We start from the raw sequence: 13,054 nt of genomic DNA on the forward strand, positions 1-13,054 counted from the left end.
ACCCTCAACCTGAGCTACAAATCTTCTTAAAAATCGCAAAGACTGCTATTTCCTACCTTTCCCCAGAGCCCCAGACTAAGGGCCCACTTTGTAGATTAAATAAGGCCTAAGAGTGGGAAGCCATCCCAAGATAGTCCCCTATCTAATTTGGATCAATGACAGGTTCGCTCCATTCCATTCTGTTGCTTTAGTGGTGGGAAGGTAAGGAATGGGAGTCTCAGCTCTATATCTCTTTTCCTATGCTGAGTTTCTCAGTCACGCAGCGAGCAATAACTTCCCCCGGAATCCTGTTAACAAACCCAGAGGTTTATTTTATGGCTAACTGACATAGCAACATCCCTACCCTCCTCTTACTTCTCACTCCCCCAACCCTTACTACCCCTCACATCGCCCCCCCCCCCCCCCCGCTCCCTCACTACCCCTGCCCTCTCCCACTTCTCACTCACTTGCACTGCTTGAAACCATTCCCTCCCCCTACTTATTAATACAGTTGGATCAATACTAGTGGCTGCAGGAAGAGGCCATTAAGAGGGAAGGTCCTCCATCAGTTTTCCCACCTCAGACTTAATGGGGCAGAGGTCCAAAGGCAATGTGGCTCCCACCCACCATTCCCCGACTTGATTAAATGCTGCTTTTGCCTCCAGGGTTTCCGGGGAATGCATTAAATTCCACCCTCCATATCTTTTCTCATCTCCTGGAGTTGTAACAATTTCACTTTTTCTGTTTTGTCTCAACTTCCCCAAACGATTTATTTCTTCTCAGTCTTGTCAACCTCAGTTTGGACTTTCATTTTACAAAGGGTTAATTACATAGATCGTCAGGAATGTTTCTGTGGCAGCTGCTGTGAGAAACAGCATTAGGTACTATGACCCGCTTTTTTGAAGTGGGTGAGATGGCATTGTGTTGATGTCTCTCTGCAAAACGTCCCAGAAGGATGCATGCACCAAGGAAGTATAAGTTGCCTACAACAATGACCTGTGAATTGCAACTTCTTTTGACAGAGTCAATGGAAATATTCATCAAATTTTGAATATTTATACATACTGATTGTTTGAAAATCTCCAAGATGTGTCCCTGATAATCACTTGATACTTTTATGTTAACTTTATCCATGATTAGTTTCCACATCCACCCTATAAAACCTTAAGACAGAGGAGCAGAAGTAGGCCATTTGGCCCATCAAGTCTTCCCCACCATTCATGGCCAATGTTGTAATCCTCAACTCCAGAATCCTGCCCTAACACAACAACCCTTGATTTCATTGATGATTAGAAATCTATCTACCTCAGCCTTGAGTATGCTAACAACCCAGCCTCAATAGACCTCCACAGATTCATCATCCTCAGAGAGAAAAGAAATCTATCTCATCTTGGTCATAAATGGCTCCCTTCTTACTCTGAGCTTGTGCCCTCTGGTCCCAACCTTTCAAACCCCCCAAGAATCTTTAAGTTTCAGCTTTTATAGTGGGAATTGCCTGCTTAACTTTATATCAGCCTTACATCTACCAGTTCTTCTGGCTGCACTGCAATGACTCTATCACTTTGGCTAATGCTACCTCACTGCTGTAAAAAACTGAAATCTTGCTATTGAATGATAAATGATAACAGACTGAGTTGAAGCTTTTTATTAAAATAAGGACATAATGGCAAATTTTCTGGATTAGCTGTTGCGAGAACTGTAGAGCCATTTGCTGGTCAGGAACTTGATTTCCTAACACGGAAGTTAGTATTGGCCCTTTAAATTAAAGGTGGCATTAGCCATCCATCTCGGAGACACCAGGGAGCCATCCGCCTCTGGGTTCCCCTCCGGACCAGGTAGGCTGACAGATTCATTACATTGAAGGAGGGAGTTTTAATTAAAGGAGCCACAATGGCTGACCAACCCTTGGATTTCTGAAGCTGCAGCAGTCACATGAATGGAGAGCTGAGCAGAGGTGGGTGCTCCCCAGGTGTCTCAGTGTTACTCGGAGGTCCTGCAGAAGATTCTTGATGGCCAGGGCTGCAGTCCTTCAGTTTCACTGATCAAAGTGTTCCCAATCCATTAGTTTCACTGAGGAAGCTCCCCACCCCGCTATCCCCCCCCCCCACCCCCCTCCGTCATGCACTCGCTGCATGCTGACTTTCCAACACTTCGGAGAGAACTTCCTAGTTTGGGAAATCCAGAAATGAGCATTAAAATGGTTCTTAAATGACTTTTTAAGCATCTTAATGACTTACAAAGGGAGTGGATTCCATGTTTGCTTTTAATTTTGTCCCGCAGAAACCAAAAGAGCAGGACCAGCACCCAGTGGGACGAGATTGGGTTGGGATATCTGGTCGGCATCGACGGGTTGGACCGAAGGGTCTGTTTCCATGCTGTACATCTCTGTGACTCTATGATGTTGGGGCTTCTGTTTAACATTAATTTTAGGGGATCTGAGTCTTGCAGAGGTGAAAACCTTCCTCACCTTGCCTAGGAATATTCCACTCAGTGTGTTTGTATTGTATGCACCTGGTTCAATTATTTCCCAGCAATGGCCACTTCTGAAATACTGGTTTGTCTGTCCTTTCTTAACCAACTGTCCATCTGAAACAGTGTGGGATCATACTGATGAGTATTTGAAAGCAGAACTGAACAGGCCAGATGTGCAGCCTTACCCAACAAAAGCACTTAGCAGAAAATAGACACAATATGCCCAGGATATGTTGATGCAATGATTCCAGCGATCAATGACTTGAAATATCCTCTTGGTTCGATATAATTTTAAATTTTAACAGCAACTTTCCACAAGTTTGTAAGCTTTAAGCTATGCAAGTGCTCTTAAAAGCAGTTTTGGGTTTCTTTTTGCTAAATGAGTAAAACTGCTTACAAAGTGCTCTTCACTTCATTAAGTTCAGAACATATAAATGCACGAGATTCTGAGGTAGCTTGAGAGGATGTTTATTCTATTGGGGGAACCTTCAACTAGGTCTCCCAGTTATAGAATAAGGGGACACTCAGACAGCAGTAAATGTCTGGAATTTTCTACCCGAGAGAGTTGTGGAGGCAAGATCACTGAGATATGAAATCCCAATCTAAAGCATAAAATTTCCACCAATTATCACCTGCTCTGAGTGCAACAATTTTTGTTAGTTAAATTTAACTTGCATCCTGCACTGCTTTCAGAAGTCTATCAATCTTCTATTCATATTTCTGTTCATTTTCATGAGCATTGAGGAGGTCAAGTGTTGTTCACCAGCGAAGTGGCTGGTGAGCCCAGATGGGGGCGGTCGGCAGAGAACAGGCCCAGTGCAGGGGAGAATGAGGCCCTCATGGGGGTATGGGCCCAGTGTGGGGAGAGCAGGCTGTTGTGGAGAGTGCAGGTTCTCGTGGCGAGTGCAGGCCCAGTGCAGGGGAGTGTGAGGCCTTGTGGGGAGTGTGGGCAGTGTGGGGAGAGCAGGCCCTTGTGGAGATTGTAGGCCCTTGTGGGGAGTGCAGGCCCAGTGCGGGGGACATTGTGACCTGGTGGAGAGGGTGGGCCCAGTGTGAGGGGAGACTGTGCCCTCATGGGGTGAGTGGGTCCAGTGTGAGGGGACAGCAAGCATTCGTGGGGAGTGCAAGTCCAGTGTGAGGGGACAGTGTGGCCTCAAGGGAAAAGCCCAGTGTGGAGCTACTGCAGTCCCATGACAAAGAAGGATTGTAATGTAACTATATTTCTTTATTGTTCTACTTTGTACCTAAGTATCTTTACATCTAAGATGGCACCGGAAATGGCAACTTTGTACAGTTTTCACTGTACTCTTGTATTTCTGTACTTCAGTACACATGAAAATAAAACCTAATGCTAATTCTAAGTATTTGAAATATTGGGGAGTTCAGTGCGATGATGTTTTGGCACACAGGAGGAGTTGGGGCCTGGGGCTGATCAGCCATGATCTTATGAAATGGCAGGACAGGTTTGAGGGGTGTCTGGCCTACTCCTGCTCCTACTTCCAATGTTCTCATGATATTTAATATGGAGAGCAGTCTTGCACTCGTTGGTGGAGTAAAGAGAGTTAGGTTAGGCACAATGGAAACAACCTATTTAATATTAAAGAAATATTTTGCCTGCATCTCTCACCATAAGCCACAATAATCACAATAAACTAATGACTAGGAAACAATGCCAGCTCAAACTCACCATCTTTGGCCTCCACCATTACTGTGTGACAAACTGCCAATAATTTGAAGAATTCATGAACTCCTGTGTCATCTCCTGAACGAATCAGTTCCAACAGCGAGCAGTCATAAAACTTCAGCTTCTCATCAGCAAATGTGTTCCAGCTAAAGTCAACTACCTGAAAATATCCCAGGGACTGTCTCAGTGAGTTGTAAGAAGAGTTTCACAACAATCAGTGAACATGGAATTCATCATTGGTTGAAGCACAGAACTACAGAATCAGAACTGAAATACTTCATGCGATATGGTCAGAGCTGCAGAGTTCAATTATCTGGGTGGTTAGCATGTCATTCAGAATAACCCCAACAGCACAGCTTCAATGTCTGCTCCAGCAGAGGCAGGCCTGGGATCTATCTCGTTCCCCTTCCACTGAGAGAACAAGGCAATGCCAAACTGGACTGATAACTGCCAAGGAAACAGCCCAGGATGAAGTATCAGCAGACATGGAGATGAAGTGTGTCTTCAGGAAGCCCACACATAACACACTGATGATTCTGCTTTCAACTTTGATCAAATATTTATTCAGAAGATGGGAGTACATTTAACCGAATTTAGTCACAGAAACACAAGAACAGGAGCAGCCCATTTTGCCCTTTCCATTGTATTTTGTTGCGTTATGCTATGAGTAGTTTCGAGGCATCAATGCTCATCCTGGAGCAGCCCAGTTAGAGTTTTATGATAAGAAGATTCACGGGTAGCCCAGTGGCTCAGTGCTTATCACTGCTGCCCCTCACAGGACCAGCACAATTCCAAATTCATGCAACTGTCAGTGTGGAGTTTGCACATTCTCCCCATGTCTGCATGGGTTTCCTTCAGGTGCTCTAGTTTCTTCCCACAGTCCAAAGATTAGGTTAGGTGGATTGGCCATGGAAAATGCAGGGTTAGATGGGTAGGGTGGGATGCTCTTCAGGGGATGGTGCTGACTCAATGGGCCAAATGGGCTTGGTCTGTACTGTAGAGATTCAAATTAAACAAAAGCAAAGTCAGAAGGGAGCCCTCTCTATCTTCCTGTGATCATCTGCAGTAAGGCAGCAGTACTTAATGATTTACAGGTTTGAACTGAAGCTCAAAATTCAAGGACTGTCAATATCATAAAACTGATTGCTAACAGATCATTTTGATTAAAAAACACTTACCTTTGCATTTTTGACATCATCAAATTGATTGCCTGAAAGTCAAAGAATTCAACTTTTAATTTATAAAATATAAAATATTGTTCATTGATAATTCATTCTACAATCCACAATATCCTGCTTCAATTCTTCCTCCAAAGGCAAGCCTCACCCACAGTACCAGAACCCTCCAGCATGGCAAGGGCAAGGAGGCAAGTCCTAAAGCCACTCCAGCCATGACAGGGATTGAAGCCCAAGTTGTTGGCAACAATCTGATATTTATTGACCATCCAGCAAACTAGAGTGTCCATATTGTGTGGCAACATTAAAATCAACATTTAAGGGGGGTGGCCATGGACAGGCGTTGTTACTAAGCTAGAAATGAAAAGGCCCATACTAATAATCAAGATGCAGTGGTTCAAATTCCACCATGGCAACTGGTGGGATTGTATTGATAGTTCTGGAATTGGAAGATCCCCTGAGTACTAGTCACCATAACAAACATCATTGATTGACATGGGAACACATCTGGTTCATTAATATCTTTTAGGGTGGAAATCTGCCATCTTTACCTGTTCTGTTTTATACATTATTCCAGGCCCAGAGTAACATGGCTGACTCTTAACCATCCTCTGAAATGCCAAGCAAGCCATTCAGTTCAACGGCAATTAGGAATGGGTAACAAATACCAGCGATGCCCACATCCCACAAAAGACTAGATGATAACAGAAATAGAGGTTCCAATACTTTGCCATCCCATGGCTAACTAGGGATACCTCCTGCTTTTACTGCCCATCATTGGCTAATATTGAAAGGAATTGGTACTCATCATGATTGCAACTTCCTTGAGCATCAAGTCCGAGAGAGTGACATGAACCCAGCGCTTCTGCTTGGGGGGGGGGGGGGGGGGGGAGGGGGTGTGGTCACGACCCATTACAAGGCCTCAGAACAGCATAATGCATGGAAATCTTTGGTCCTGTCTTTATGCGTTCATAGGATATGGTTCTCTCTGTCTGGGCCAACACTTATTGCCAATCCCTAATTGCCTGGACAAGGTGGCAGAATCCAGCCAATAGACACCTAGGTTTCGGGTCAATGCGCCTATTTAACAGATTCACAAATTGATTGCCTAATTTGAAGTTTGTAAGATTTTGTTGCCCACACATTAGCTGCAAATTGCTTATATCATGGTGCCTGAACCTCAAAAGTAATTCACTGATAGTAAATCGTTTTGGAGTGTGCCAAGATCATACAAGACATTACAAAGTGGGGGCATTAATTTATTCTGCAGGTAATTTCCTGGAAAGACTGTACACAACTGTTTATTTCTGTGAAGGTTTGTAAAGATCTGCATCCATAATCCCTACAAATTTGAGCAACTTCACAAATAAAACTAAAATGGAACTGCAAGTCAATCACAAGTGCCTTTTGCAGTTAAAATGTTTTTGGAAATAGCCCAGATCTTTCTTCTTATTCTTGTAAGCATTTTTCTTGGAGAGAATACCTTTGACAAGAAATAGAATATAAATTGTTTCTTACTCCTGAACATTAGCAATATAACAATTACCATATATCCGTCCACCGATGCTGCATTTCTTAAAGGTCATGATGTTTTGGGTTAGAGTTCCAGTTTTATCTGAAAAAATGTACTTTATTTGGCCAAGTTCTTCATTCAGGGTAGTTGTTCTTGCTTTGGCGGGACTGTCTCTCTCATCACAGTACATCTTTATATCCCAGTTAATAAAAAAGCTCTGGACTACATGAAGGAGTTCAAAACTGAAATACAAAACTGCTGCAATTATCCACTGCGTACAGCAGCTCTATGCAGTGATATGTGAACAGTGTCAGAATTGCAAAACGTTAATTCAGCTCTATTAAGCCACTGCGTTCACTACATTACATTAACTGTTGTGAAAGGCAAGAACTAAGCTATTTTTAACACGACGCAGCAATGTAGAGTGATTAAGAATTACATTTTTCACGAAGAGATCCACTAAAATATGTGAAATATAGAACATAGAAGAATACAGCGCAGTACAGGCCCTTCAGCCCTCGATGTTGCGCCGATCAAAGCCCACCTAACCTACACTAACCCACTATCCTCCATATACCTATCCAATGCCCGCTGAAATACCCATAAAGAGGGAGAGTCCACTACTGCTACTGGCAGGGCATTCCATGAACTTACGACTCGCTGAGTGAAGAACCTACCCCTAACATCAGTCCTATATCTACCCCCCCTTAATTTAAAGCTATGCCCCCTTGGAAAAGCTGACTCCATACGTGGAAAAAGGTTCTCACTGTCAACCCGATCTAACCCCCTAATCATCTTGTACACCTCTATCAAATCACCCCTAAACCTTCTTTTCTCCAATGAAAACAACCCCAAGTGCCTCAGCCTTTCCTCATAGGATTTTCCTACCATACCAGGCAACATCCTGGTAAACTTCCTCTGCACCCGTTCCAGTGCCTCCACATCCTTCCTATAGTATGGCGACCAAAGCTGCACACAATATTCCAGATGCGGCCGCACCAGAGTCTTATACAACTGCAGCATGACCTCAGGACTCCGGAACTCAATTCCTCTACCAATAAAAGCCAGTACGCCATATGCCTTCTTCACTGCACTATTTACCTGGGTGGCAACTTTCAGAGATCTGTGTACATGGACACCAAGATCCCTCTGCTCTTCCATATAGTTTGCAATGCAGCAGTATTTATTTATTGATTCTATGGTTATTAGTGTACAGTGAGCACAGCAATCCTGACATTAGAAATTTTCATATTTTTATTTGTATGGGAACCATTGTACTTATTGGAAAAGGTAATCATTTTAGAACATCTTTAATCATACAACTTAGGTATATCTCACGGTTCCCTTGCTAGACAGGATTTGGAGGAGCCTGTGTTGGACTGGGGTGTACAATGTTAAAAATCACACACCAGGATATAGTCCAACAGGTTTATTTGGAGGCACTAGCTTTCAAAGCACTGTCTCTTCATCGGGTGGTTATGAAGCAGGACCACAAGACACAGAATTTAGTGTGTGATTTTTAATTTTAACTCTTGCTAGAGGACAAAGTAAACCTAATCATACTCTTTAGCATTGCTTCCAATTGCAGTAAAACAGCTCCCTCTACTGGCCCTTAATATAATTAGCACACAAGGTTGCATTGCTCCAGTTCCTTCTCCCTTTGCAATTTGACTTATTCTAAGTCGATGTGCTTGACTCAATTGTTGGTCTTCATTGCTGCTGTGGTGTTTTGCCAGATGACCATTGCTGGCACCTACTGGTATTTGCCACTTCTACCAGTAGGTGGGTAAGCTGGACACTAATTTTCTTTTGTCTTGGACCTATCTAGTAATTAGTGGTAGAGCATGGCTCACCATGACATATAAATAGAAGAGGCAGTTTTCTTAGATAACAGGATAGCAATGGATACAACTCCATTTGGTTATAATCACAGGATGTTCGGGAGCTGGTATAGATACAGCTGTTCCCTCTGAAAGCTGGAGTAGAACTCCTGCCTCCAACCATAGGCAGTGTGTGTGTGACATCAGTCAACTGGATGAAGCCAATGAATGCAGCATGAACATTAACCCTTCAGATCCACTACCTAATGCAACATCAGCAGCGAGGAGAACAACTTCTGATAAAAGAAAATCGTGAGTGTTTAACTTATGGAAACAGGGAAACTCTACATTTCAAGAAGAGCCATATAGATATATTCATATTTCAGAGCCTTAACACACACCAAACATGTGGGGTCAGTCCATTTCAGGACTAGTCTGGGATTATGTTTTAAAGGATATGCTTCCAATAATTATTGATAGTATCTCTTCCAAATCTTTTTCAGTTCAAATTGCATTACTATCAAAACTTAGAAATCATAAAAAACCCATTTCCATTGTTCTCCAAAGTACTATAACTATTCTCTTTCTTTAACCTTCTCAATTATGAAGAAATCAGTGGAATTTTTTTAACCTATTTTTCAAATCCATTCACAGGATGTGGGTGTCACTGGGTAGGCCAGCATTTATTGGCCATTCCTAATTGCCTAGAGAGTAGTTAAGAGTTAACTTTTTTGTTGAAGGTCTGGAATCACACAAAGGCCAGATCAGGTAAGGGTGACAGTTTCCTTTCCTATTGGAAGGTGGGAGCTGATTAATGGACATGAATGAACCAGACGGTTTAATCCCCGAGCATCATTTCATGGTTATCTTAATTTCAGACTTGGTTTTGAATTGAATTTGAATTCAATCAAAGTCTCCAGCCCTGAATCTCTGGAGTAATAGGTAATACCACTCTGCCTTCACCTCCACCTGCAACTCCTGAAGAGCTTTCTCATTGCACTATCAATCTCCAGGGAGATGATTCTAAATAGCTGCACATTACAAAGTGTTTGTATGTAGCTTTGCAGACAGAGAATGACGTGCTTACGTAACGTAAAGTGACATTGGCAATATCGAGTTCAAAATAATGACGTAGCCCCAAAAAGACAGAAAGCCTCGATATCCTGGACTGAAATTCTCGGACTCAACGTCGAGATATGGAGCTTTCTTTCCAAATTTCTCATCCCAGGCAGCACCTCCAGCTGCGAGGCAGAACGATAAACCGGCGAGAATCAAGAGGACCTGAAAAAGTATCAAGTAAATGTGCAATTACTTAACTCAGTTGCATTCCACTTTATAGGTATTGCTACAGTCACCTTCAATCTCACAGCCCGATATTGCCAGTCCCAGACACGAAATTCAGTGCTTACACATGTCAAACATTAAGAAGAAATTTATGCTTTTAGGAAGCACCTTCTTTGTCCACAAGACATTGTTAAAAACTTACTGCCCAATGGAGCACTTTCTTTGAAAAATGGTGTGACTAGTTTTATGTAATCCAAGGTCAGAATAGACACAATTTGGAATTTAAAGTATAAGCACAGTATAACGAAATGTTGCATGTGCAACATTCCTAATTTGTGCATTTATCCCACAATTCCTTTACTTTAAGTCAAATCCTATTTTAAAACTTTGATTACATTACTGAGGTCTGAAGAAACTGGGATAAAAACTGAAGCTGCACTTTGTAGGTGGTTTAGTAATTTGGGTTAGGAAACAGATAGTCAGAATGAAGGGAGATAACTAGTGTTGTTCCCAAGGGACTGTCTGGAGCCTCAAACCTTCACCAGCCTTACTGACACTTGATGTGGAAGTGCCAACATTGGACTGGGGTGGACAAAGTTAAAAAAACACACATAACACCAAGCTAAAGTTCACAGGTTTATTTAGAAGTGCTAGCTTTCAGAGTACTGCTCCTTCATGAGATAACTGTGGAGCAGGACCATAAGACACAGAATTTATAGAAAAAGATTATGGTGTCATGCAGTGAAAACAATATATTGAACAAATCTCGATTGCTGTCAAATCTCATCTTTTCAAATGGGCTGCAGGTTTCAGCTCATTAATATGTAAATCCCAAAACTTCTTTCAAGGCACATTCTTGAGATAACTTAAGGTCTTATTTGAAAAAGGTGACATTTCAGCTCAGACAATGCATTAAAAGCTGTGAGGTTGCAGTCTGTCTGTTTCCCAATCTTGAGTCAGACTGGTTCTATCTACAAAGCAGGAATTTATAAAATGTTACATGGATTGACTGCCTGCAGATTTGTGCTTTTTGAGAAAAATAGAGTGTGTCTGCAAATACAATTCTGCAAATGCAAATTCACCCCATAGACTTCTATGTGTGAGTGTGTGCATGTGAGTGTGAGTGCACGTGAGAGAGTGTGTGTTCATGTATGTGCATGCTTGGTGGAGTGTGTGCGTGAGTGTGACAGAGTATAAGCTTGTGAGAGGGTGAGAGTCCGGGGTGCGTGTGTATGTGTATAAGAGAGGTCAGTGTGAGTGTGAGATATGTAAAAATGTGCATGTGTGTGACTGAGTGAGTAAGAGAGAATGTATAGTGTAGTGAAGTCACCTGTAGCGTGACATGAACCCAAAAATCCCGGTTGAGGTCATCCCCATGGGTACCGAATTTAGCTATATGCCTCTGCTTGGTCGCTCTGTGTTGTTGCCTGTCCTGAAGTCCGCCTTGGAGGATGGTCACCTGAAGATCTAAAACTGAATGTCCCTGACTGCTGAAGTGTTCTCCGAGTGGAGGGAACAACTCTGTCTGGCGATTGTTGTGCGATGTCCATTGTGCATTGTCGTAGTGTCTGCTCGGTTTCACCAATGTACCATGCCTCAGGGCACCCTTGCCTGCAGCGTATGAGATGGACAACGTTGGCTGAGTCAGATAAGTACCTGCCACATACAGGGTGGGTGGTGCCCCCATGTGTGATGGTGGTATCCATGTCGATACTCTGGCATGCCTTGCAGCGGTTGCCATGACAGGGTTGTACAGTTTTGTGATCCATGTTGCCCTGAAGGCTGTGCAGTTTGTGGTGAACAATAGTCTGTTTAAGGTTTGGCAGTTGTTTAAAGATGAGAAGTGGAGGTGTGGGGAAGGTCTTGGCAAGGTGCTCATCCTCATCAATAACCTGTTGCAAACTGTGACAAACATGGTGTAGTATCTTGGCTCCCGTGAAGTACTGGACAATAAAGTTACTCTATCAGTTGCAGCCCATGTCTGTCCCCTGAGGAGGTCATTACAGTTTCTCGCTGTGGCATGTCAGAAATGGCAATCGATGAGTTGAGTGTCATATCCTGTCCTGATGAAGCTGTTCTTCAGTACCTTCAGTTCCGACTTGCCACAGCGAGAAACCATAATGACCTCCTCAGGAGACAGACAAGGGATGTGACTGATAGGGTACTCTTTGTTGTCCAATATTTCCTAGGAGTGGAGAAACTACACTGTGTTCTTTGCAGCCCAGGACACATTATCAATGAGGATGAGCACCGCTCCAAGACTTTCCCCACGCCTCCACTTCACACATTTAAACAATTGCCAAACCTTAAACAAAGCATTGTTCACAGCAAACTGCCTAGCCTTCAGGACATCAACCACAACACCACACAACACTGTCATGGCAACCACTGCAAGACGTGTCAGAGTATCGACATGGATACCACCATTACATGTGGGGACACCACCCACCATGTTCGCAGCAGGTACTCATGTGATTCAGCCAACGCTGTCTATCTCAAAACACTGCAGGCAAGGATGGTCCGAGGCATGGTACATTGGCGAGACCACACAGACACTACAACAACAGATGTATGGATACCGCACAATCACCAGACAGGGCTGTTCCCTCCCAGTCGGGGAACACTTCTGCGTTCGGGGACATTCAGTCTTGGATTTCCGGTGAACATCCTCCAAGACAGACTTTGAGACAGGCAACAACGCAGAGGCTGATAGCCAAGTTCCATACCTATGAGGATGGCCTCAACCATGATTTTGGGTTTATGTCACACTATGGTGTCCCCACTACACTATACACTCTCTCTCTCTCTCTATCGCAAACACACACATTCTTACATACTCACACACTCATGCTGACCCTTTCCCATACACATGCTCTCTCTCATACACACCCATGCACAAACCCTTTCATAGGCTTATACTCCATCATACTCATGAATACACTCTACCAAGCATGCACACACGTGAACACACACTCTCTCATGTGCACTCACTCTCTCTATCTCATTCTCTATATAAGTCTATGGGGTAAATTTGCATTTACAGAATTCTATTTGCAGACACATTCTATTTTGCTCAAAAAGCATACAATCTGCAGGCAGTCAATCCATGTAACATTTTATAAATTCC

At 43.1% G+C, this 13,054-nt stretch overlaps 1 protein-coding gene across 1 annotated transcript in view; it reads right to left on the reverse strand.

Moving 5' to 3' along the window:
- The window catches only part of atp8b3 (ATPase phospholipid transporting 8B3), a 122,900-nt gene that overhangs the window by 52,469 nt on the left and 57,377 nt on the right, over positions 1-13,054 (reverse strand). The window contains exons 13-16 of the mRNA XM_072594085.1: positions 9,731-9,924; positions 6,857-7,065; positions 5,314-5,345; positions 4,139-4,295 (exon numbers count right to left, since the gene is read on the reverse strand). Of these exons, the coding sequence (XP_072450186.1) occupies positions 4,139-4,295; positions 5,314-5,345; positions 6,857-7,065; positions 9,731-9,924 (592 nt within the window). The remainder of the gene's footprint in view (positions 1-4,138; positions 4,296-5,313; positions 5,346-6,856; positions 7,066-9,730; positions 9,925-13,054) is intronic.

Source organism: Chiloscyllium punctatum, chromosome 24 (assembly GCF_047496795.1).
Source record: "Chiloscyllium punctatum isolate Juve2018m chromosome 24, sChiPun1.3, whole genome shotgun sequence".
NCBI classification, from domain to species: domain Eukaryota; kingdom Metazoa; phylum Chordata; class Chondrichthyes; order Orectolobiformes; family Hemiscylliidae; genus Chiloscyllium; species Chiloscyllium punctatum.